Below are 21,304 nucleotides of genomic sequence, written 5' to 3' on the forward strand. Positions count from 1 at the left end.
AGCATGTTGGGACTTGAGAGGGAATCTCCGGAATGACCCACTAAGGTCGATTTATAGGTGTACATATGAAGCTGGCTTGCCAATTGTCAGTATCAAGACTTGAATCTTGTTGCTCCAGTCATTTCTTCTCTCATTTCCTTCACACAACTTTAAATATTAAAAAAATAATAAAAATGGAGGGGAGGAGAAATTGACCAAGAGTAGCTGGAAACTGAAACTAAACTAGCTGGAAACTGAAACTAAAATAGCCTCAGAGGTTCAGCTTTTAACTCTGCCCTTCATTCTTTATATGAATGCCACTAGTCTGATGTTCTGGTTAATTTCAGCCTCCACACATTATTTTATATTTTGCATTTATTTAAAAGAATTGACATATCCAAACAAGCAATGGCTGTTTCCCCCACCTCCCTGGGAGAGGTGGAAATCCTCTTTTCCATTCCTTTCTCATTGAAAAGATTCAGCCCATTTCATCTCTCTCTCTCTCTCTCTCTCTCTCTCTCTCTCTCTCTCTCTCTCTCTCTCTCGATTTACACATTCCCAGTGGCTCCCTCTGAACACTACAAGGTAATCTGCAACAGTGGGAAGAAGCTGAGTGGGACAGGGAAGGAGAAACACAATGGCTTACAAAAGAAAAAGAAAAAGAGAGAGTCTTGTCCACCCTGCAGATTAAATAATTACATGGCCTGTGAATAAAACCAGGACCTCCTCCACAAAAATAGCAAATCTTCTTTATTATTTAACTTAACCCTCACCCTCTTGCGACCCTCTCCATCCCCTTCCCCGAAAAGGCACAAAGATAATTGGATCCAGACGGTTAGTAAAAAAAAAAGCTTTTGCTTTGCTGTTTTGCAAAAGTTTTTTCCTCTCTCTCTTTTTACATATGCACAAGGTGGATTTTTCTTTAATATATTTTCCCCTTATATAACAACAACAAAAAAGCAACAAGAAGAAATCGAATCTGTTAATATAACTGTTCCATATAATCTCTCTCTTTCTCTTATCTCCTCTCTCTGTCTCCTCTTTAATGGGTGGGTCTCTGTGCCATTCCTCCATTGGTCCTTGATCGAGTCCTTGCGCTCCTCTTATGTAGTCTGTGCTTGTAGGTGGAGGCTGTGGGAGGGGAAGAAGAAGAAGAAGAAGAAGAAGAAGAAGAAGAAGAAGAAGAAGAAGAAGAAAAGGCACCTTGTTAGCTAGGGATGGAGGTTACAGAGGCCTTGCTTGTCCTCAGCTGGCTTGACCAAACACCTCTCTCCCTCTTGCTCTCTGGAAAAACACTGCCGAGGCTGTAGCATGTTGTTTCTTTGGCTGGCCGTGCCGAACGTGCCACGGCGCCAGCATTCTCACCGTCGCACAATCGGGCCTTCTCTCACCTCCGGTGCTCTGGGACCCAATGAACCAGCTGGGTGGGTTCCCCCCCCTCTATGGCAGGCTCTGTCCCTTCCAGCTAACACTAAGGGGAAAGAGATTTTGGGGTGCCACAGACAACTCTGCTACTGTCTGTTGTGGCGTGGGGTGGGGTGAGGGAATAAAGTCTGCCCTTTCCAATAACGGTTGATAGGCCGAGACATCGCCAGCCCATGAGGCAGACTCTCTTACATTGCTGCCTGTTCAAGGAGCCGTAGCTGGAGAAGAGAAGAGCCCTCTCTCTTTGCAGAGGAGGAATCCAGAAAAAAAAAACAGCCCAAGACACGTTGGTGCCTGAGGACAAAATTCAAAACGTCCTCTGCCCTGTGACAATTATTATTATTTTTTAAAAGCAAGCTACATCATTGACAATGGGCTCCTCCAGATGGCCTGTTTTTTTAGCCTTCTGATTTGCTGGCACAAAGTGCACACAGAGCTAAGAGCCAACTGAGCCACATCTGTAAAAGGTAAAGGTAAAGGACCCCTGGACAGTTAAGTCCAGTCAAAGTTGACTATGGGGTTGCAGCGCTCATCTCGCTTTCAGGCCGAAGGAGCCGGTGTTTGTCCACAGATAGCTTTCCGGGTCATGTGGCCAGCAGGACTAAACCATTTCTGGCGCAACGGAACACTGTGATGAGTGCCAGAGCGCATGGAAGCACTGTTTACCTTCCTGCCACAGCGGTAGCTATTTATCTACTTGCACTGGTGTGCTTTCAAATTGCTAGGTTGGCAGGAGCTGGCAGAGAGCAATGGGAGCTCACTCTGCCACAGGGATTTGAACCGCTGACCTTCTGATCAGCAAGCCCAAGAGGCTCAGTGGTTTAGACCACAGCACCACCCCCACCATGGGGTAGCCAATGTGATACCCTCCAGATGTTGGTGAACTCCAACTCCCATCAGTCCAAGTCAGCATGGCCAATGGTCAGGGATGGTGGGCATTGTAGTCAACAACATCTGGCTACCTCTGATGGTGGGATGTGGGTATCTTCAACCAATGGAAGAGTGCCCCCAGACAGCCCAAGGGTCAGAGGAGGTGTGTAGGTTAAATCTGGAGAAGGGAAGGTTATTGTTTGTATTCAATGCCAGTCGAACTCAGAGCAGACCCATTAAAGTTAATCAACATAAACTAACTTAGGCACATTCATCTCAATCGGTCTACTTGGAGTAAGACTTAATTGACTACAGGCCTATATTTTCCAAACATGGCCCCAACCCTGGATCTATTTAGTATTTCTTTTCCCCAAATACTTTACATTCAGGAAGAGGGATGGGTGAATCTGTCAATTTCAGTTCTTCTCATCTCCCCCATCTGAAGTTTGGTTTCCAGATTTCCCCAACAGTTTGTGATTTTTTAAAAAAAACAAAACAAAAAGTCATCATGAAAATGGCCAGCATTTAGCGCACATTTCTCTTAATATTTTGCACACAATTCTGTCTTAATACACACACTTTTCTGCAAGTCATTTTCTCGCTATATAATGCATTTTTGCATATCTTCACGAAAAGACACATTTTTATGCACACTTTTGCCTAACGTGCACTTTTTCCTGCTCATCATTTGGTTGGCGAACTGCATCCTAACGTTAGGAGAGGTGTGGACTTCAAAGGACAGCATGGTTTTGATTTGTGCATCGTGTCAGGAAGTGTGAATAAGGGAGGTCCCCATTAAAATGCAAACTGAGCCGAACTTCTCCCCCATCCCTAGTCGGTATCCTTAAAGGAAAACCCATAGTTAAGTTGATTCCCAAACCTTTTATTAGCCAATTGAAAGGGTGGCATGGGAGCTGCCATCTAGCTGCCTCTCCTCTACCCCTGCGAATCTTATCCCTGCCCTCTGTCCATTCACAAGGCAGAGAACTCAAAGACTTACAGAGAGTCTGCTGAGCACAACATGTTGGCCAAGAAGGACTTGCCAGCTGTTGGCATCGCTATGGAATGAAACGTCCCCCAAGCTGAGTATCCAGCTGGCCCTTGTGAGCCAGCTCTGCGTGGGAGAGGGATAGAACTGGAGTCCTTGTCAGACTGAGCTTTAACTAATAGCACTATTGTCACACATGAGGAAGCTTCAGCCAGCCTCTCCCTTGCTGTGGGTCTGAACTGTCTGATCATTCCTAATGAGGAAGAAGAGGCTAGAGAATAATACTTTGGTGTACCAGAGAGCATTCTGGTCCGGTGCAGGCACTGCATTCATGATGGCCTTTCCAGTACAGTCATACTTCGGTTTAAGTATGCCTCGGTTTGATATTTTTGGTTTAAGTACTCCGTGGACCCGTCTGGAACGGATTAATCCACTTTCCATTACTTTCAATGGGAAAGTTCGCTTCAGGTTAAGTACGCTTCAGGTTAAGTATGGACTTCCGGAACCAATTACACTCATACCTCGGGTTAAGTACGCTTCAGGTTGAGTACTCCGTGGACCCGCCTGGAACAGCTTAATCCACTTTCCATTACTTTCAATGGGAAAGTTTGCTTCAGGTTAAGTACGCTTCAGTTTAAGTACTCCTCGGACCGTCTGGAATGGATTAATCCACTTTCCATTACTTTCAATGGGAAAGTTCACTTGAGATTAAGTACGCTTCAGGTTAAGTACAGACTTCCGGAACCAATTGTGTTTGTAAACCGAGGTACCACTTTATAGTTGTGGATTTGCACAAAATTTGGTCATCACCCCACATCTTTCTAGTGCAATTATCTCGTCGCTTTTCTAACCACAAAAAGTCCAATAAGAAAAGCGATGGGAAATTTCCCCTGGAAAGTGTGGGTCAACTACTGGCTGGCAAAGGCCGATGGACTGCATACACACACTATTTGTCTAATTCAAATGGGAGTTGGATAAACTCTTTTGCACTCTCTATCCCTGGGAGTTTCTAGACTGGCTATTTATTGAGCATTCGTGGTGGTACATTCACACAAAACTTGCATGGAGGTTACACAGAGACATAGGAAGCTGTCTTGCATTGAATCAGGATATTGGTCTGCAGTACAAATAAGATAAACCACTACATACGATCAATACAGGCTATCCGTGGCTCTTCCCAGTGCCCGTTGGGTTGACACCGGATGGTGGGCAGATGGCGCTGAATGTAGCCCTGATTGCACTGGTACCGCACCATGGAATTGATCTCGTAGCGGTCTTTCTTCTTTCCGAAGTGCCTGGCGTTCTCAACCACGGGTGGGTCTCCACAGGAAACTGGTGGAGGAAAGGAAAGCCTTCAAAGTTGCTTTCAGCACAAAGCAGCTCAGTGGCTGGTGTGCTGCTCCTAACCTTCTTCTCCTATCATCGCACGAACTTTTAATATTAAAAATGTGTGACACCATATTGCTAACCGGTTGATAGGATGCCGGCTATGTCTCTGTATGATTTACTGCTCTGGTTTTCACTTTACACCATCAGCATCCAATTGGGCTGTCTAATTCTGCTCTGTCTCTTCCTTGGTGTGATTGCAACATCCAGTCACTCTTGGTATAGATATGCAGCAGAATCAGTCACCTGAGCTCAGAGAAGGACGTCTGTCGAGGCTGCTCAGTACCTGTCTCCTTACAGTCAGGAGTCATACACGGAAGAGTCGCTTGGGTTTCTCATTTTTCCAATTTTAAGTTCAGTTTATTCACACTTAATTGTGTGCATTTTTCACAGCCCCAATGTAAATTTATGCCCATTCTAGTGCAAATTCCTTCTAATTTATATATACAATTTTGTATGCAACCCTGCATACAAATTGCTTACACATTTATGCAAAACAATTTCCCCCTAAAATAACAGAGTTTTGTATGCCCTTTTCATGAATACATATGTCTGTGCATATATTTATGCACATTACTTGGCTGGAGAAGTAAATTGCAAAATTCAGGTAAGTGCAAATTTCAAAGGATGGCTGCACTTTGGCTCACATGTTCTTCTGAAAACTGCAAATTTGGAAAATTCTCCTTTAGAGGCACAGGGAATTGAGCTCCTCCTCTATCCCTGCTCACTTAGCAGTGCAGGAGGATGCTCCGAGTGCAGAGAGTTTTTCTGCTTACACAATCTGAAAGCAAATCTTCTTGAGGGTTAAGAGTGAAGCAAACGTTGAAGTTTGGTTCAGAAAAAAAAGTGTGCTTCGATATTTTTTTTAAAAATGGGGTTGGGGAACTAGGTTAGAAACAGAGATCTTGGGGGATTTACAAGAATGAGATGCTGGTCCCGTCCTTAAAATGCTGTTGGTGTTCTCTGCACTTACTGGGCTCGAGAGCAGATCATCCGAAAATTTATCCTTGCTCTTGTTGGATTTGACTGGCATGATTCAAAGTAGTCTTGTGGAGCTATGTTACTGCAGCACCAAAGAGATGATGGCAGATATCCTAACCAAACATCTGACAAAGGAAAGTTTCCAGAGCTTACGAAGAAAACTGGGACTTTGTATAGCAGAGTAAAGTTGTTTAATTTATTAATGTTGTATTGCCTGAGAAGGGGTTTGTGGGATATGTCAGTCAAATCCAACATTCTAAGAGAGGAGTAACTGCCAGTCAGTTTTGTCATTTTGTTGGTTGGTCTGCTGCTGATAGGAGTATTAAGTAGTAAATGCTCTGATGGAGTCTTTTTAGGACTCACTAATATCTAGTATGGGACCCAGGTGGCGCTGTGGGTTAAACCACTGAGCCTAGGGCTTGCTGACCAGAAGGTCGGCGGTTCGAATCCCTGTGACGGGGTGAGCTCCCATTGCTCAGTCCCAGCTCCTGCCAACCTAGCAGTTCGAAAGCACGTCAAAGTGCAAGTAGATGAATAGGAACCGCAACAGCGGGAAGGTAAACGGCGTTTCCATGTGCTGCTCTGGTTTGCCAGAAGCGGCTTTGTCATGCTGGCCACATGACCTGGAAGCTATACGCTGGCTCCCTCGGCCAATAATGCGAGATGAGCGCGCAACCCCAGAGTCGGTCACGACTGGACCTAATGGTCAGGGGTCCCTTTACCTTTACCTAATATCTAGTATATAGTTTATATGTTATGTAACCTAAGTATGTACTCAATGAATCTGACAGTAAAGTAGTTTATGTTATTATCATTCAGAAAATATCATTTTTCTTCAAGAGGGACAGAAGGGATTATCAACCAGGAAGGCAAGAAGGCAGGAAGGTAGAAGGCATAATTATAAAAAGGGGTTAGCAATCCGTTTGCTGCTGTGTAAACTCAAACAAGGAATTGTTTAACTCTGCTATATTATATAAGTGTTCCTACAGCTCTGACTTTTGATTCCACGCAGGAAGGGGGATTCCATACTAAAGCCTTTGTCTGCTGTTTGGTTTATGAGACCTTCAGACGTCAAGGTTGCTAAGAGCCTTCTGTTGCCTGGTCCATGAGCCAGGCTTAGTGGCTGCAGGGGGACATCTTTTTTGTTAAATGTGGCAGGCAGGATTAGAGCTATAAACAACTGGTTAACTAGCATCTAGAGAAGCTGGGGGAATCTGATTCAGGCCACATTTAAAGGTGAACTACTTAATTTTCGCTTCCTGAAACAACGTGCAAAGTGGAACTCAGCCGACCTTTGAAATTCACACGCCTATGAATTTTGCAACACAGTTCTCCAACACAAAACACGCTTTTAACTCTGAGTAGGTCACTTCCACCTAGAGCAGCTTTATCTGAGAAAGGAAAGCCCTGGCAGATTTCTGCCATTTCCTGCCCTCCGACTTGTTGCATCTCTGTGTGAGTCACTGACCCTACGAGGAAAATTTAATTCAGGAAAGGGGAACATGTGGCTGATGTTGCTAGACTGATGCCCCATCCCCTTGGACATTAGCCTTCAAATTGCTTCAAAGGGGCTGATGGAAGCTGAAATATAATTACATCTGGGGTTGGAAACACATGTTTCCCATACCCGATTTAATTACTGAATTTCTTTCACACAGCAGACTTGCGGATCTCTCAAGTCACACACATGACTGCAGGTGCGGTGAACCTTTGGCTCCCTAGATGTTGTGGAATTACAACTCCTGTCACCCTTGCGCATTGGCCATGTTTGCCAGGGAACTGTTGGAAACTGTAGTTCAGCAACCTCTGGACGGCCAAAGGTTTCCCCACACCTGCACAAGTGGCCTTGGGGAAGGGCTGCTATCTTGTCCTTCCTTGTCCCGTAGGACTCTCGCTGCCAGGAATCCTGCCTTACCTGTTCCTTTCTTGCACGTGAATGGGAGGTGGTAGTTGCAGGGGACGTCGTTCCACTCTCCCTTCTCATGCCAGATCATTACGACGCAATCTTCTCCTTTGGCAAAGAAATTATCGGGTTGGTTGGGCCGCCAGTTCTCGTATTGCTGCGAGAGATGAGAATGAAGCTGGTATTGGAACTTAGACAGAGAAGACAGTTGGGGAGGCTTTTCCTTAGGGTCTAATTAGACCCAATGGTGGAGGAAATGGCCATCGGATCACCCATGGTTTTTTGTTTTTGCAGGGTCCCCCAGGTGAAGGTGGGATCATAATCCTTAAAAGTGAGGGGCTTATTCTCCCCAGACTTTTCTGGTCTAAATTCACACCCACTCTTGCAAAGTTGTTATTTGCTCTGCAGGCAGTGGAATGTGGTCCAGCTGGGCAAATGGGACATTGTTACACCAACCTCTGTCTGGCTTTAGCCAGCCCCACCAGCCTGCCTTCTTATTACCATTCCAGAGGGTGGCACTGCCTGTCAGTTTCCTAGCAGTCTAGGGAGTGGCACTGCCTGCCAGGTTCCTTAACCTTAGTTTTGATGTTGCTCCTTGTAGAAGGGAAGGGGGCAAAATGAGGATTGGTTGCTCCATCTTCTATTGTCTCTAGTGCTGCCTCTTGTTGGCTCTAGCTCCACCTACTGGTGGCCTCCCTGCCTTCCACCCTACCAGTCACAACGAGCACCAGCCACCTCCGCTTACGGCCAGCGAAAATATTTGAATGCCATGCAGGTACCTGTATATGCCCAACTCCTTATGGGACACTTGGCAGCTCTGAAGGGCAAGTGGTCAAAGCCCCAATCAAACCTGCAGCCAGCTCTAACTCTGGTCACAAGCACACCATATATCTAAAGCACTATTCCCCCTATTCCCCTCACAGAGCTCCAGTTCCCAGAGTGGTTTAACAACCAATCCTTCTTTGCAGAGAACTCTGGGAATTGGAGCTCAGCGAGGAGAATAGAGGTCTCCTAAGAACTCTCATCATCCCTTAAACTACAGTTTCCAGTTGGGGAAGCCATGACTGTTTAAAGTGGTATCACAGTGCTTTAAATGTGTTGTGGTAATGTTCTCTCTGTCTCTTGTCCTGTCTCACTAAACATAGAAGCCCCTTTCACTCTTGGGCACAAGGGGGGGGGAATAAATAAAGCCCAGAATTATATTTCGTTGTGAGGAAGGAAGCTCTTATGCTGAAATGATTCCCAGCAGCCCAGGATCATTTGATGAAAACCATGTCCTTCTGGAATGTAACTCACAAGGGAGTGTCCATCAGACCAGCGAAAGTCATCTTCAACCGCTCTGTCACTAAGGCCAATCCATTGGTAGTCTTGAGCGTTGTCTAGAAAGGAGAGATAGAGAAAGCATAAAGATTAGAAAGTTAGCCTGTAACTTCCTGCTGAAATCCTGCAAATTTTTACACCACAAATGTTCCACCCTTTCCCTTTGCCCTGCTTTTGTTGTGCCTGGGTGCTCTTCCAGACAGGTAAGGTAAAAAGGTAAAGGTAAAGGACCCCTGGACGGTTAAGTCCAGTCAAAGGCGACTATGGGGTTGTGGTGCTCATCTCGCTTTCAGGCCAAGGGAGCTGGCGTTTGTCCACAGACAGCTTTTGGGGTCATGTGGTCAGCAGGACTAAACTGCTTCTGGCACAATGGAGCACTGTGACAGAAACCAGAGCGCACGGAAACGCTGTTTACCTTCCTGCCGCAGTGGTACCTGTTTATCTACTTGCACTTTTTTTGGCGTGCTTTCGAACTGCTAGGTTGGCAGGAGCTGGGACACAGCAATGGGAGCTCACCCCGTTGCAGGGATTCGAACCGCCGACTTTCTGATCGGCAGGCCCAAGAGGCTCAGTGGTCTAGACCAGTGGTCCTCAACCTTGGGCCTCCAGATGTTTTGAGACTACAATTCCCATCATCCCTGACCACTGGTCCTGCTAGCTAGGGATCATGGGAGTTGTAGTCCATAAACATCTGGAGGCCCAAGGTTGAGGACCACTGGTCTAGACCACAGTGCCACCCGCAATAATATGACAACACTGGGGAAGCATCATAAAATGACAAATAAAATGGAATGATGGGTGGGTGGCCCAGTATAATTCTACCACTAATGCCTTAATTGGCTACACCCACCCCACAACTCCCGCACAACCAATCTGGAATGACTGCAAATTGCAACGTTTTGATTCTACTTCTAAACTCAAGAGGAATTTGTAGCTTCTTGATCAGCCAATGCCGCCTGTTTGGAAAGTGCAACCTGGATCTCTGGCCCTGCGTACTCTTCAAATCACCACACTTACTGTTCACAAACTCTTGCTCTTCGGGAGTGATGATACTGCTCAGGTGAGACTGATGCTCTCGGCAGAGGTTCTCAGCATCCACCCACGTGTGCTTTTCTTCAAAGTGCTTGTAACAGTTGCCTTGGAATTTGGTCCAGCCTGCTTCACATTCTGCCAGATCTGGAGATAAATAAGGGGGAATGCATGTGAACAAGAAGCAAAGGTTCTTCAACAACTCAGGACCAGGTTATCTGAAATAATGCCTGCCCTATAAGGCGATAAAATTTACAGCACATTATAGTTTAAGAGAAAATTATATGAAAATGATATCTAACACCGAGTAAAGTGGCAAAAATGTATAAATCTAAATCAAACAAGTGTTGGAAATGTAAAGAGAAAGAAGGTTTTTTTTATTCTATGTGGTGGTCTTGTAGTAAGGTTACAGGTTACTGGGAAATGATATACAATGAATGGAAAAGGATGTCCAAATAACTTTTGTAAAAAAACCCAGAAGCTTTTCTTTCAGGAATTATAGAGACAGAACTACCTAAATTGTATAGAAATTTATTTACGTATGCTACCACAGTGGCAAGAATGTTACTCGCCCAAAAGTGGAAAGAAGCAGAAGTCCCAGCAAAGGAAGAATGGATACAGAAACTTATGGAAAATGCAGAAATGGCGAAACTTACTGGAAGAAGAAATCATGGTAACAAACTTTTTATAAAAGAATGGAAATGGTTTATTGAATATATACAGATAAATTGCAAACAGATAAAAACATTAGCACGGTTATGGTAATAACCTGCAGTTTCATAAGAGTATTTATATTTAAAGTAGATAATTAAATGAGCAAATTAAAGATATTAGAAGATGTTAAAAATTAAAGATTATGTAAAAGGTAAAGGGACCCCTGACCATTAGGTCCAGTCGTGACTGACTCTGGGGTTGCGCGCTCAGCTCGCATTATTGGCCGAGGGAGCTGGCGTATAGCATCCATGTCATGTGGCCAGCATGACAAAGCCGCTTCTGGCAAACCAGAGCAGCACATGGAAACGCCGTTTACCTTCCCGCTGTAGCGGTTCCTATTTATCTACTTGCATTTCGAACTGCTAGGTTGGCAGGAGCTGGGACCAAGCAACGGGAGCTCACCCCGTCACAGGGATTCGAACCGCCGACCTTCTGATCAGCAAGCCCTAGGCTCAGTGGTTTAACCCACAGCACCACCTGGGTCCCCAAAGATTATGTAGAAGGTATTAAAAAATAAATTTAAGGAACCGCAGAAAGAGGGGGAAGGAAGTCAAACTTTGAAATGTTAAATAGATTGTAAAACTAATGAAATGTATAAATTTGAAAAGTGTAAATAAAAACTATAATAATAATAATAATAATAATAATAATAATAATAATGAAACGCTGCCTGCCCATGTAGAGATGTATAATATTACTCAAGGCATCATACCCTACAGAATATCCTAGGGCAGTGACCTGAGAGCAAACATTTTTTTGCCACTGTGGAATGCTCTTCTTTCTGCCATACATAAAGTACCATCCATCAGTTGCTTCAGGTATCTTGAAAAGATGCATCTTTTTGACTCATAAGATTGGATCCTGCTTTTAGTAGATTTCTGATTTTACCTGTACCTGCTTTTACCTGTTTTTTTTAATAATGCTAATTTATAGCATTTTAATGTTATTTTTGTATATCACTTAGGGATTTTCAGATATTAAGTGGCTTAGAAATGCTTTTAAATACGTACATGCATAATATGCATTGCATCTATCAAGTAACTGCATATGCTTTTAAAAATATGAGCACACATTTTTTTATTCATTTAACAAAATGTATGTAACACTTCGTTGTAAATAGAACCTCTGAGTGGTTTGCCAGAAACGGAACAAAGCCAAAATGGTCAAAGGATGACAATGTTGAAAATCAGGTATTCCAAAAATAAAAATAAATCAAAATATAATTAAACAGTTAAACTAAACTAAAAATATAATTAAAATAAACAGCTAAACTAAAAACAGAAGATGGTTACAACACATAGCAGCTTCTATGTTTCTAGGTAGGCTTGCCCGAACAAAAGTTCCGTTTTTAACAAGTTCTGAAAAGGTTACGGCAAATGCGCCTGCCTGATGACAATATGCAGGGAGTTCCAAAGTTTAGGTGCTGCTATACTAAAAGACTTCACAAGCAGGGAACAAGTATTATGTGGCACCTCTAATAGTGCCAGTTCGGGAGATCAAAGGAGTCAAGTGAGTGATTTTATTCTGTGAGACCCCTGGGTATATAGGGCGCTATATAAATTCAATAAATCAAATAAATAATAAAATAAATGAACTAGTCCCAAACTGTTAAGTGCTTTATATGCAAACAGCAAAAAACCTTGAACTTTGCCTAGTGACAAAATGGCAGCCCCATGCAAATCTCTGAGCAATTACTGGCTACATAGGCAGAATGAGCCAGTTACCCCCAGGCAGCTAATTTTGGACATCATGGAAGGACAGCAAAAGGTTAGCTATTTAATTTATTATTGTTGCATTTTCACTGCCAGGCAGGGAAGAGAGGCGCTTGTGGGATTCCCCCCCCCTTCTGCTTAGGTGCCAAAATAACTTGACCAGCTTTGGGCATTATGTATCTTGACTTGGAAGGGGAGCCCATTTGCTGCTCCACCTCAGAGAAGAAAATGTCTTCTGCCCGCCGTGTAGACACCTAGGTCACCCTTTGCTGTGATGCACAGTTGTCCTCTCAGACAAGAAGAGTTATTGACTTCCCTGTCGAGGAGGCTTCCTACCGTGCTGAGCAAAATTTCAAAAGCTCATTAAAGGACACCACAGTGTGCCAAAGAGACAAGGAGAGAATGGAAGAGCCTTTTAAGACTGCCAAAATGGAAACAGGGCAACATGGTCAGTCGCTTGTATTCCAAGAAGCTGAGCTTGAGGGAGCAGGGACGTTTTCTGAGATAAATTGTGAGCAGGTAAAGAAATCGCTGCAAGACTGTGTTAGGCCCTAAAATAATAATAATTGGGGCCAGATTCACACCATACGTTCAAAGCACTGCGGTACCACTTTAAACAGTCATGGCTTGGAGCTGTGGTCAACAGATAATACATATCTAGCTTTGTTATAAACACACAAAATATTTTGTGTTGCGTTCGATCACTCCGATGATGAAAAGCTGGAGAATGTTCACTATGAGGAAAGCAAAAGTGTTAGGGGCTTTTTTTGTAGATTAGAAAAATGATGATTAAGAAAGGGGGAAATTTCAAAATTACGAATTATATGTAGAACACCAATGGAGATAGCTTTTTCTCTCTGTTTCATAATACTAGAAACTGGGTTAGCTGGGTGAACCTGCTTTCATCACCCTTAACCCATTGCAATCCCCAGGTTCTTTTGGAGGAAGCCATGACTGTTTAAAGTGGTATGATACTGCTTTAAATGTCTAGTGCAGATGGCATCTAGGATACAGTGAGTAGGAGAAGAACTTTAGGCTGATTTAAATATGCCTAACAGGCAGGGCAGTGGAAATCCATGGAGCATATTGTAAGAAGTAGGACCCACCTCAGTGGATTATGCCACAACTAAACATGGTTTACATAATCCCAGAGGAATTAACTTCCTCTCATTTTTGTTGACATTTTGTTTGCTCTCCTTAATCCAGTACAGGTGAAATGAGTTTAGTCCCCGCCCCCCACCAGCATCTCTGTCCCTTGAAATTTCCATCAATCAGAAAATCACTGGCGTAGCAAGGGGGTGCAATGGGGGCCGAGCGGTGCCGCAGCCGAGCGGTGCCGCTCCAGTGTCGTATGGATGGTGCCGAGATCCTCTGCTTGCGGCTGCAACCGTGAATGGAGGATCCTCCGTTTGCGGCTGCAGCCATGAGCAGAGGATCCTGGCAGCATCCCTGTACGGTGCTGGAGCAGTGCCTCCACTACGTAGCACACATGGGTCCCTATTTTCCCAGGACCGTCCTGGATTTACAGAAGTTGCTTCGGTTTCTGATTTGATCCCAGAACAGCCTGCTTTTCCTTAGGACGTCTCAATTTTGACTGGAAAAATGCTGGAGGCTGTGGAATAGGATGTCCCTATTTTCATCAGAGAAATGTTGGTGGGTTTGCATGCAATGTGTGAACAGCCCTTTCATTACTACTGTGCAATTGAGCCCTGTTAAGGTCAAACACCATGGATATTCGAGTAGGTAGCTATGTTGGTCTGCCGTAGTCAAAATAAATTAAAACGATTCTTTAGAAAGATAATTTAAAGTAATTCTTTAAAAAGGTATGTTAAGTCTGTTAGTCAAACTTAACACCCATTCCCCCCTCCCTCTCATTATGTATAAAGGTCTGATGACTTCTATTTCAGTGTATCTGAAGAAGTGCGCATGCAAACAAAAGCTTATACCTAAAATTATTCAGTTGGTCTCTAAGGTGCTACTTTATAATTTTTTAATTCTTCTGGAACGATTCTTTTAAAGGCTTTCTTAGATCATATAACTTTTTTGAAGACTTGATTCTTTTAAGGGAGTTTTTAGGTTTTTAAGAATAGTCTTTTAAAATATATTTTTTTAAAAGAATTGCTTTAATTTATCACGGATATTCAGCAAGGGAAGAAAGACTATGCCAGCTAGCCATGCCCTTGCCTTGGCATGGCCCCCGCTGGCTGTGTCTCCAACATCCATATGTCTTCAGCTGAGCAGGTGAAAGCCCCTCCGCCCCCCATTCATATTTATTCCCATGCAAAGGAACTTCCATTAACATGACCTTTTGCCTGGCATGTTCTCGAACTCTCCTAATATTTCTTGTTTGCCTGGAAGGAAGATACTGAATGTGCCTGAATGTACAAAGGTAACATTTATATTCATTGCTCCACCCACTTTTGTCCCTGGTCCCACCCACAACTTCCACACAGCCCCCCAGAAGATTTCACAGAAGGAAATGTGGCCCTTGGGCTAAGAAAGCATCTTCCTCTTGGTTGTACACGGTCCATTTCTTTTCTGGTCCTGTTTGCCAAGGTAAACAGGCAAAAACCCTGCCTGGCTGTTTGTTGCTCTCAGCTTGTTCTGCAAGTAACGTGGGTGGGAGGAAGAAAGATGTAGGAGAAATCAGATGTGAATTCATCCTGCCTGCCTATTAGTAAGAAGATGGGATGGATGAATGGATGGATGTTTTTACTTGAGGCTCCTAAGGGAAGTTCCGTAGTCCAGCTTAAAAAAATATATTCTTTTTTTGTCCCCACCAAGGAACTCATCTAAGTTGGCGCATGGAATGGTATCATGTTTTGCTTGCCGCTGGAGTATTCCCTATGTGGAAAAGCTAAAGTATGGAACTTATAAATAAACTAGGAGGGGGTAAGGAATGATGAAAAGAGTGGAGAAAACTGGTTGGCTTTGTCTGAGGGTGCTTCCAGGCGACCCATTTGCTGGGCATTCATCCTGCTTTGTTTGCAAGGAGGCTAGATGGGGTTGCCTGTTTAATGAGCATTCATTCTGATTTGCTTGTAGGGTGATTGGATGTGGCTGCATCAAAGCAAATATCATCCCAGGGCATTTCCCCACCCCAAAGAATCCAGTCATTTTGGGAGGCCAGCTTGTTGCACAAGACCACCCACTCAACCGTAATTGTGCAACCAGAATTTGCTGGTATGTGATTGAATTCCATCTGAAAAGTGATGGTCTGGAAGTGCCCCCCCCCAAAAAAACGTAATGCTGAAGGCTAGTTAGGGGGAGGCACAATGGGCCATTGGGCTACATCAGTTTTGTCAACCAACAGAAGGGTGAAGGAGAAACAGTCTACTGCTACTGCAACAAATATCATTTGTTTCCTGAAGCAGTCATCTCACTAGGCCTAATGGTAGGGCCGTCTCTCTTAATGTAGCACTCCCTGCCCCCCACCTCCCCCCACCAGAAGTGAATCCACTCATTCATAGGAAGAAAGTGGAGGGATACATTTAGACACACAACTACAGGGGGTTAAAGTTGCAGAGGTGAGGCAACAGATTTCACCTTTCCCCAATTGCACCTTGGATTTCAGCCTCCTTTTCTTTCTTCTACACATTTCAGCAGGGTCCAGTTAGTTTGAGTCAGACCTCCATAATCCCACCCTGTGTTTTTGGAACGATACTGGAGGTGTGACGTAAGATTGGACATTTAAGAATGTGACCAAGGGAAAGAATGTTGGGAACTGCCCAACAAAGGCTTCCTTTGGTTTCTAAGTGTGACCAAGAGAATACCCAGGAGTCTTGAGAGTTATAAAAAGAGAAAGACAGAAACTACGTATGGGAATTCCTTGCCATACACAAGATAAATATGGGCTGGTAAGCAAAGAAACCAGCTTTCCTTGTGGCAAAAATGCACAATTCCTTCTATTACTAACATGCAACCTTCAGGTGCTGTTGATTATGTACATAGCAAAATATGACACCAGCATGATCTTGCAAGAGGGATGCATCAGCAGGCTTAGGGGAAACTCCAAAGTTTGCAGACATATGAGCAAATGAAAACCGGTGAGAAAACTCTAGTGGGAGAGAATCCCAGGCTAGCTCAGTGAGGTCTGAGCATGCTCAGTGGTCATGGCATGCAGATTAGATATTTGGCAGGGCAATGAGAAAACGCTGAGTGGACGTGGAGTCCTGAACAGCAGCAGCACTTCATACTGCAATGTTCTGTTGCAGTTTTTACTGGTTTTTAAAATTACAGTTGTTAAAGAGTTAGATGAGGATGGGATGGGTGTGTGTGTGTGTGTGTGATAGAGAAGATGTCTCCCCACACCTCCCAACCCAGGGGAGAGAGAAGGGATACTGTTAGTACGATTAGCTGAAGCCAGGTAGGCAGGGCGTACCAACGTCACAGAGGTCCCCTCCGTAGCTGGGAAGGCATAAGCATTTGAAAGTGTGGATGCCATCGACGCAGGTAGCTCCATTCAGACAGGGGCTGGAGTGGCACTCATCAGTGTCTGCAAGAAATCAAGGGCTGCCATTAGGACTCAGGCTCTGGAGGGAGGTCCATCAGCAGGAGAAAGGCTTTCCTTGCTTGTCTTGCAGGGCAGGGCAGGAAGAATGAATGAATGGTTTGGAGAGGCAGTGGGGAAAACTTGGAAGCGGGCACCAGCTTTCGCCTTAGAACTATCACCGCCAAAGAAGTAGAAGAGGAATGGGGAATGGGAAGGGCAGGCTAGGATGTGATAGGAGGGCTTCCCCTTTGCTTACCAGCAGGGATGACAGATCAACCATAGAGGCAAACAACTGCTTGCATTTGGGAGAAAGAAAGGCAGTATAGTACTTTGATGGGGATGCGCTCAAGATGCGTAAGATTGTGATGGGCTACGCAGGACATAGACATGCTCGTAAAGGGGAGAAAATAAAAGAAAATTGTGGGTCATTTTTGTGATGAGAGGACCTAAATGGAAAAGCGAACCCTTGGACAGAAGTCAGGAAAGGGAGCATCATATGTTTGCAAATTTATTTAATTGTATTAGTGAGCCACTGGCATTTTTCTCCTTTAGACCCACAAGTAAAAAACACCCCTATAATTCCAGAGACTTTTTATTTTATACTGCATAGCAAATGCTGGAAATTCAGAGGAGGGAGATGTGGTTATGTAACGGTCCTAAAGAACAGGAAGAGAGGTTTCTCTGTCACCTTCATTATACAGCAAATGTTGAAAGCGCCCCACTTTAGCCTGCCTGTTGACACTTAAGATTTGTTTTGTTAGGACCGACCATGTTTCCGTGTTTGCACATTGTTTTAAACTGTTTTTAAAATTTTGTTTTAATTGTTGTAACCCTGGGGACCTTAAGGTGAAGGACAGGTAAATGATGATGATGATGATGATAATGATATGATATTGTTATGTTCCTCAATGTGCAATGGCATGGGACAAGAACTTACGGTAATTCACATAGAGCAGAAAACCCCCCACAACCTTAGCTTGCCCCCCCAAGCTCTGGGTGCCTCAGGTTATTTATCAATGAAAAGGAGCCCCACTTTTTCCAAGTCTTTTTAGCACATCCTGCAAAATCAATTATTGCCATGCCTTTTTGCTGTCTGCTTCATTTGGACACCTTTGCTTGTGGCTTTCTCACCCCTCTGGTCACCTAGCTATCATTTGGTAGAGCCTGAGACAATCTCTGGGTTGCGGGTTTGAGCCCAGCATTGGACAAAAGATTCCTGCTTTGCAGGGAGTTGGACTTAGGTGACCCTCATAGTCCCTTCCAGCTCTACAATTTTATGATTCTATGAGCAGATGAAAGAGTTCTCCAGCAGAAACGAAGCATGTCTAAATCAGGACCTACTGGGACATCTCTGGGTAACTTGCAGTAGCTCAGCGAGGGTTGACAACTTCCAGTGGTTTAATAAGAGTGACACCCCCCAAAGCCTTTCCCTCCTCTCCAAAATTTGACTGCTGAAATCGAGAAAGTTTTGAAGCAAACAGAAGTAGGTGTATGTGTGAATGGATCCATGCAAGACCTCCAGTTCTGGTACTGAAAGCAAGTTCTTGGTCTCTGAGCCTGGATAGCTCAGTGCCTGGATAGCTCATGTTGGTTTGAGCATGGTGCCGATAACCCCAAGGTTGCAGGTTCGATCCCTGTATAGGGCAGCTGCATATTCCTGCATTGTAGAGGGTTGGGCTAGATGATCCACAGGGCCCCAATCCAACTCTATGATTCTATGATTCTCAACAGCGCCTTGTTTCTGAGCTGCTCTTCTGTACTGGCCATTCATCCTGATTTGCTCGTGGTGTGTCTTCCAACTAATCAGCCATTCATCCCACAAATGCAAAAAGTCTGTTTCCTTTTTTAAAAACGTGGATCTGTTGCACTAGGGCAGCAGTAGGCATCAATCCACTTTAATTGAGCAAGCCCAAATTTCCCAGTGAGGATGCGGGTGGCGCTGTGGTCTAAACCACTGAGCCTCTTGGGCTTGCCTATTGGAAGGTTGGCAGTTCGAATCCCCACGACAGGGTGAGCTCCCGTTGCTCAGTCCCAGCTCCTGCCAACCTAGCAGTTCGAAAGCACGTCAAAGTGCAAGTAGATAAATAGGTACCGCTCCGGCGGGAAGGTAAACGGCATTTCCGTGTGCTGCTCTGGTTTTGCCAGAAGCAGCTTAGTCATGCTGGCCACATGACCTGGAAAAACTGTCTGCGGACAAACATCGGGTCCCTTGGCTTGTAAAGCGAGATGAGCGCTGCATCCCCAGAGTCATTCGTGACTGGACTTAACTGTCAGGGGTCCTTTACCTTTTTTAAAAAAATTCCCAGTATGCTCTTGAATTTCTCCCACAAAATACTGATAGCCTGGAGGGGGCTTTTGTCTGCTTCTAATTGTTTCATCTTTATCCAGAGCCTTAGACACTGGTCATCATCGCACATTCATTTCACAAGCCAAGTGATAAGAGAAGATAACCAGCCACATCCTTATTTCCAACTTTGGGCTTATCTAGACTTCCTTTTGTGCCGCATTTCTAGGCACAGGTTGGGGCTTTAAAGATCCATATCCAAGCTTTGTTTTTTGCTTTTTTGTCTCAGTGTTTTCCCCCTGCGTTTACTGCTGAATCAGAGGAAACAGCAATCAGGTTTTCTGCAGATTGTCGTTTTCTCCAATTCGGTGGTGAAACACAGGTTTTCCTGGGGAAAGCGCTGAGACCAAAGCAAACAAACAAATGCTCAGACATGAAAGGTATAATAAAGCATGGACCTCTTCCTGGAAATCGCAGCACAAAAGGAAGTGCGGATGAGCTAAAGAAAATAAGGAAACAGCACAGGAAATTAACAGCATTAAAAAGGTCTGTACATTATAGAAAACCCATCTAAACTTGAATCAAAAACTTATTTGCACCCCACACCTCCTTTCTCACTTGTATCTGCTAACGAAACAAAAAATGGCTTTTGTACAAGTAACTTATGGAGGGTTTCTCCCCTTTTCTTTGACAGTGAACAGGCAATCATGCCATTTCTCTTCCCATCTGAAAAATCTTCACCATGGGATTTTGAAGTATGCATAGACTGGCTGTCAGGGAATTAGGGCTCCATCTGATGAACTATTTATTGATTTGCTTGAGCAAAAGTTACACAGAGGTGAGATTATATCCAGTCTTCATTGTTTGCAGGAAGTTTCTATAATCATAGAAAAACATAGGAATGGGTGTGTGTGATTCAGTTCACATTTAAAGGCAAATCTACCTAATTCACACTGTCCAAAACAATATGCGAATTGCACTTCTCCGAATTTTGCCATGCAGTTCTCCAGCCAAGTAATGTGTACAAAAATGCACATGGTAACGTAAAGCGTGCACAAAAATGTGCATATGACTGAAATGTAAAATAAAAAATGCACAGCATTAGGGGAAATATAAATATTAGGAAATGTGTACATCAGGCAAAATTTGCATACAAAAATTTGTATATTAGGGTAAATTTGCAGCAAAGTGGTGATGAATTTTCATGAGAATCTTTTTTTCTTAAAATTGCAAACTGATGTGGAAATGTGAAGAGCTTAAGATAGGAAAAAATGAGATATCAAGAGAATATGTAATTGACAGATTCACCCATCCCTAGCTGTCAGAGAATGAGGCTCTATGACACTTTCCTGAAAAATGTTATTTTGTCACTTCTCTTATACAGAAAAACCCTCCAAGGTATAGTGATGTAAAGTGCTTACTCTAAAAAGACCTACCAGCAGAGAGCAGGGAAGCACCGGGAGTCAGCCCGGTTCAGCATTTGCTGAGCTCCACACCCCAGAAGGGTGTGACTGCTGCAAATTCCCTGAACCTGCTTCTCCTCCTCTTCACCTCTGTCTCTCGCTTGCTTGCTTTATCTCTTCCTCTGGCCCAGAAGACGTAAGCAAGGGAATGGCAACGGTGGTGAGATGAAGGAGCAGCAGCAGCAGCTGCTGCTGCCTCGGCCTACCTGCTTCCTGGCTTTTTACCTGGCAAGAGAGCAGGTGATGGCAAAGGCAAGGAGGAGCAACAGTAGATGGCGCTGTAAGAACATAAGAAGAGGTTTTCCTGGATAAGACCGAAGGCCCATCTAGTTGGACATCCTCTTCTCACGGTGGCCAACCGGGTGCCTTGGAGGTGTAGCACCCCAGACCTTGGAGGTGTGGTAAAAGGTAAAGGTAAAGGACCCCTGGACAGTTAAGTCCAGTCAAAGGCAACTATGGGGTTGCACCGCTCATCTTGCTTTCAGGCCGAAGGAGCCTGTGTTGTCCATAGACAGCTTTCTGGATCATGTGGCCAGCATGACTAAACCGCTTCTGGCGCAACAGGACACCGTGACAGAAACCAGAGCGCATGGAAACAGCATTTACCTTCCCGCCACAGTGGTACCTATTTATCTACTTGCACTGGCATGCTTTTGAACTGCTAGGTTGGCAGAAGGATTCGAACCACCAACCTTCTGATCGGCAAGCCCAAGAGGCTCAGTGGTTTAGACCACAGCGCCACCCGCGTCCCTGTGTAG

General features: G+C 44.3%; 1 protein-coding gene across 6 annotated transcripts in view; it reads right to left on the minus strand.

Annotated features, from left to right (window-relative positions):
• Positions 1-243: 243 nt before the first annotated feature.
• Positions 244-21,304, minus strand: part of ACAN (aggrecan) — an 88,916-nt gene continuing 67,855 nt past the window's right edge. For 4 of the 6 annotated variants that reach the window (XM_035132015.2, XM_035132014.2, XM_060282479.1 and 1 more), the window contains 6 exons: positions 16,689-16,802; positions 9,870-10,028; positions 8,829-8,911; positions 7,545-7,689; positions 4,412-4,594; positions 244-1,110 (listed from right to left, as the gene is read on the minus strand). In XM_035132015.2, coding sequence (XP_034987906.2) covers positions 1,022-1,110; positions 4,412-4,594; positions 7,545-7,689; positions 8,829-8,911; positions 9,870-10,028; positions 16,689-16,802 — 773 coding nt within the window. In that variant the 3' untranslated portion in view covers positions 244-1,021. The remainder of the gene's footprint in view (positions 1,111-4,411; positions 4,595-7,544; positions 7,690-8,828; positions 8,912-9,869; positions 10,029-16,688; positions 16,803-21,304) is intronic. The other 2 variants (XM_035132018.2, XM_035132016.2) reach the window with 1 other exon arrangement.

This window comes from Zootoca vivipara, chromosome 14 (genome assembly GCF_963506605.1).
Source record: "Zootoca vivipara chromosome 14, rZooViv1.1, whole genome shotgun sequence".
NCBI lineage: Eukaryota > Metazoa > Chordata > Lepidosauria > Squamata > Lacertidae > Zootoca > Zootoca vivipara.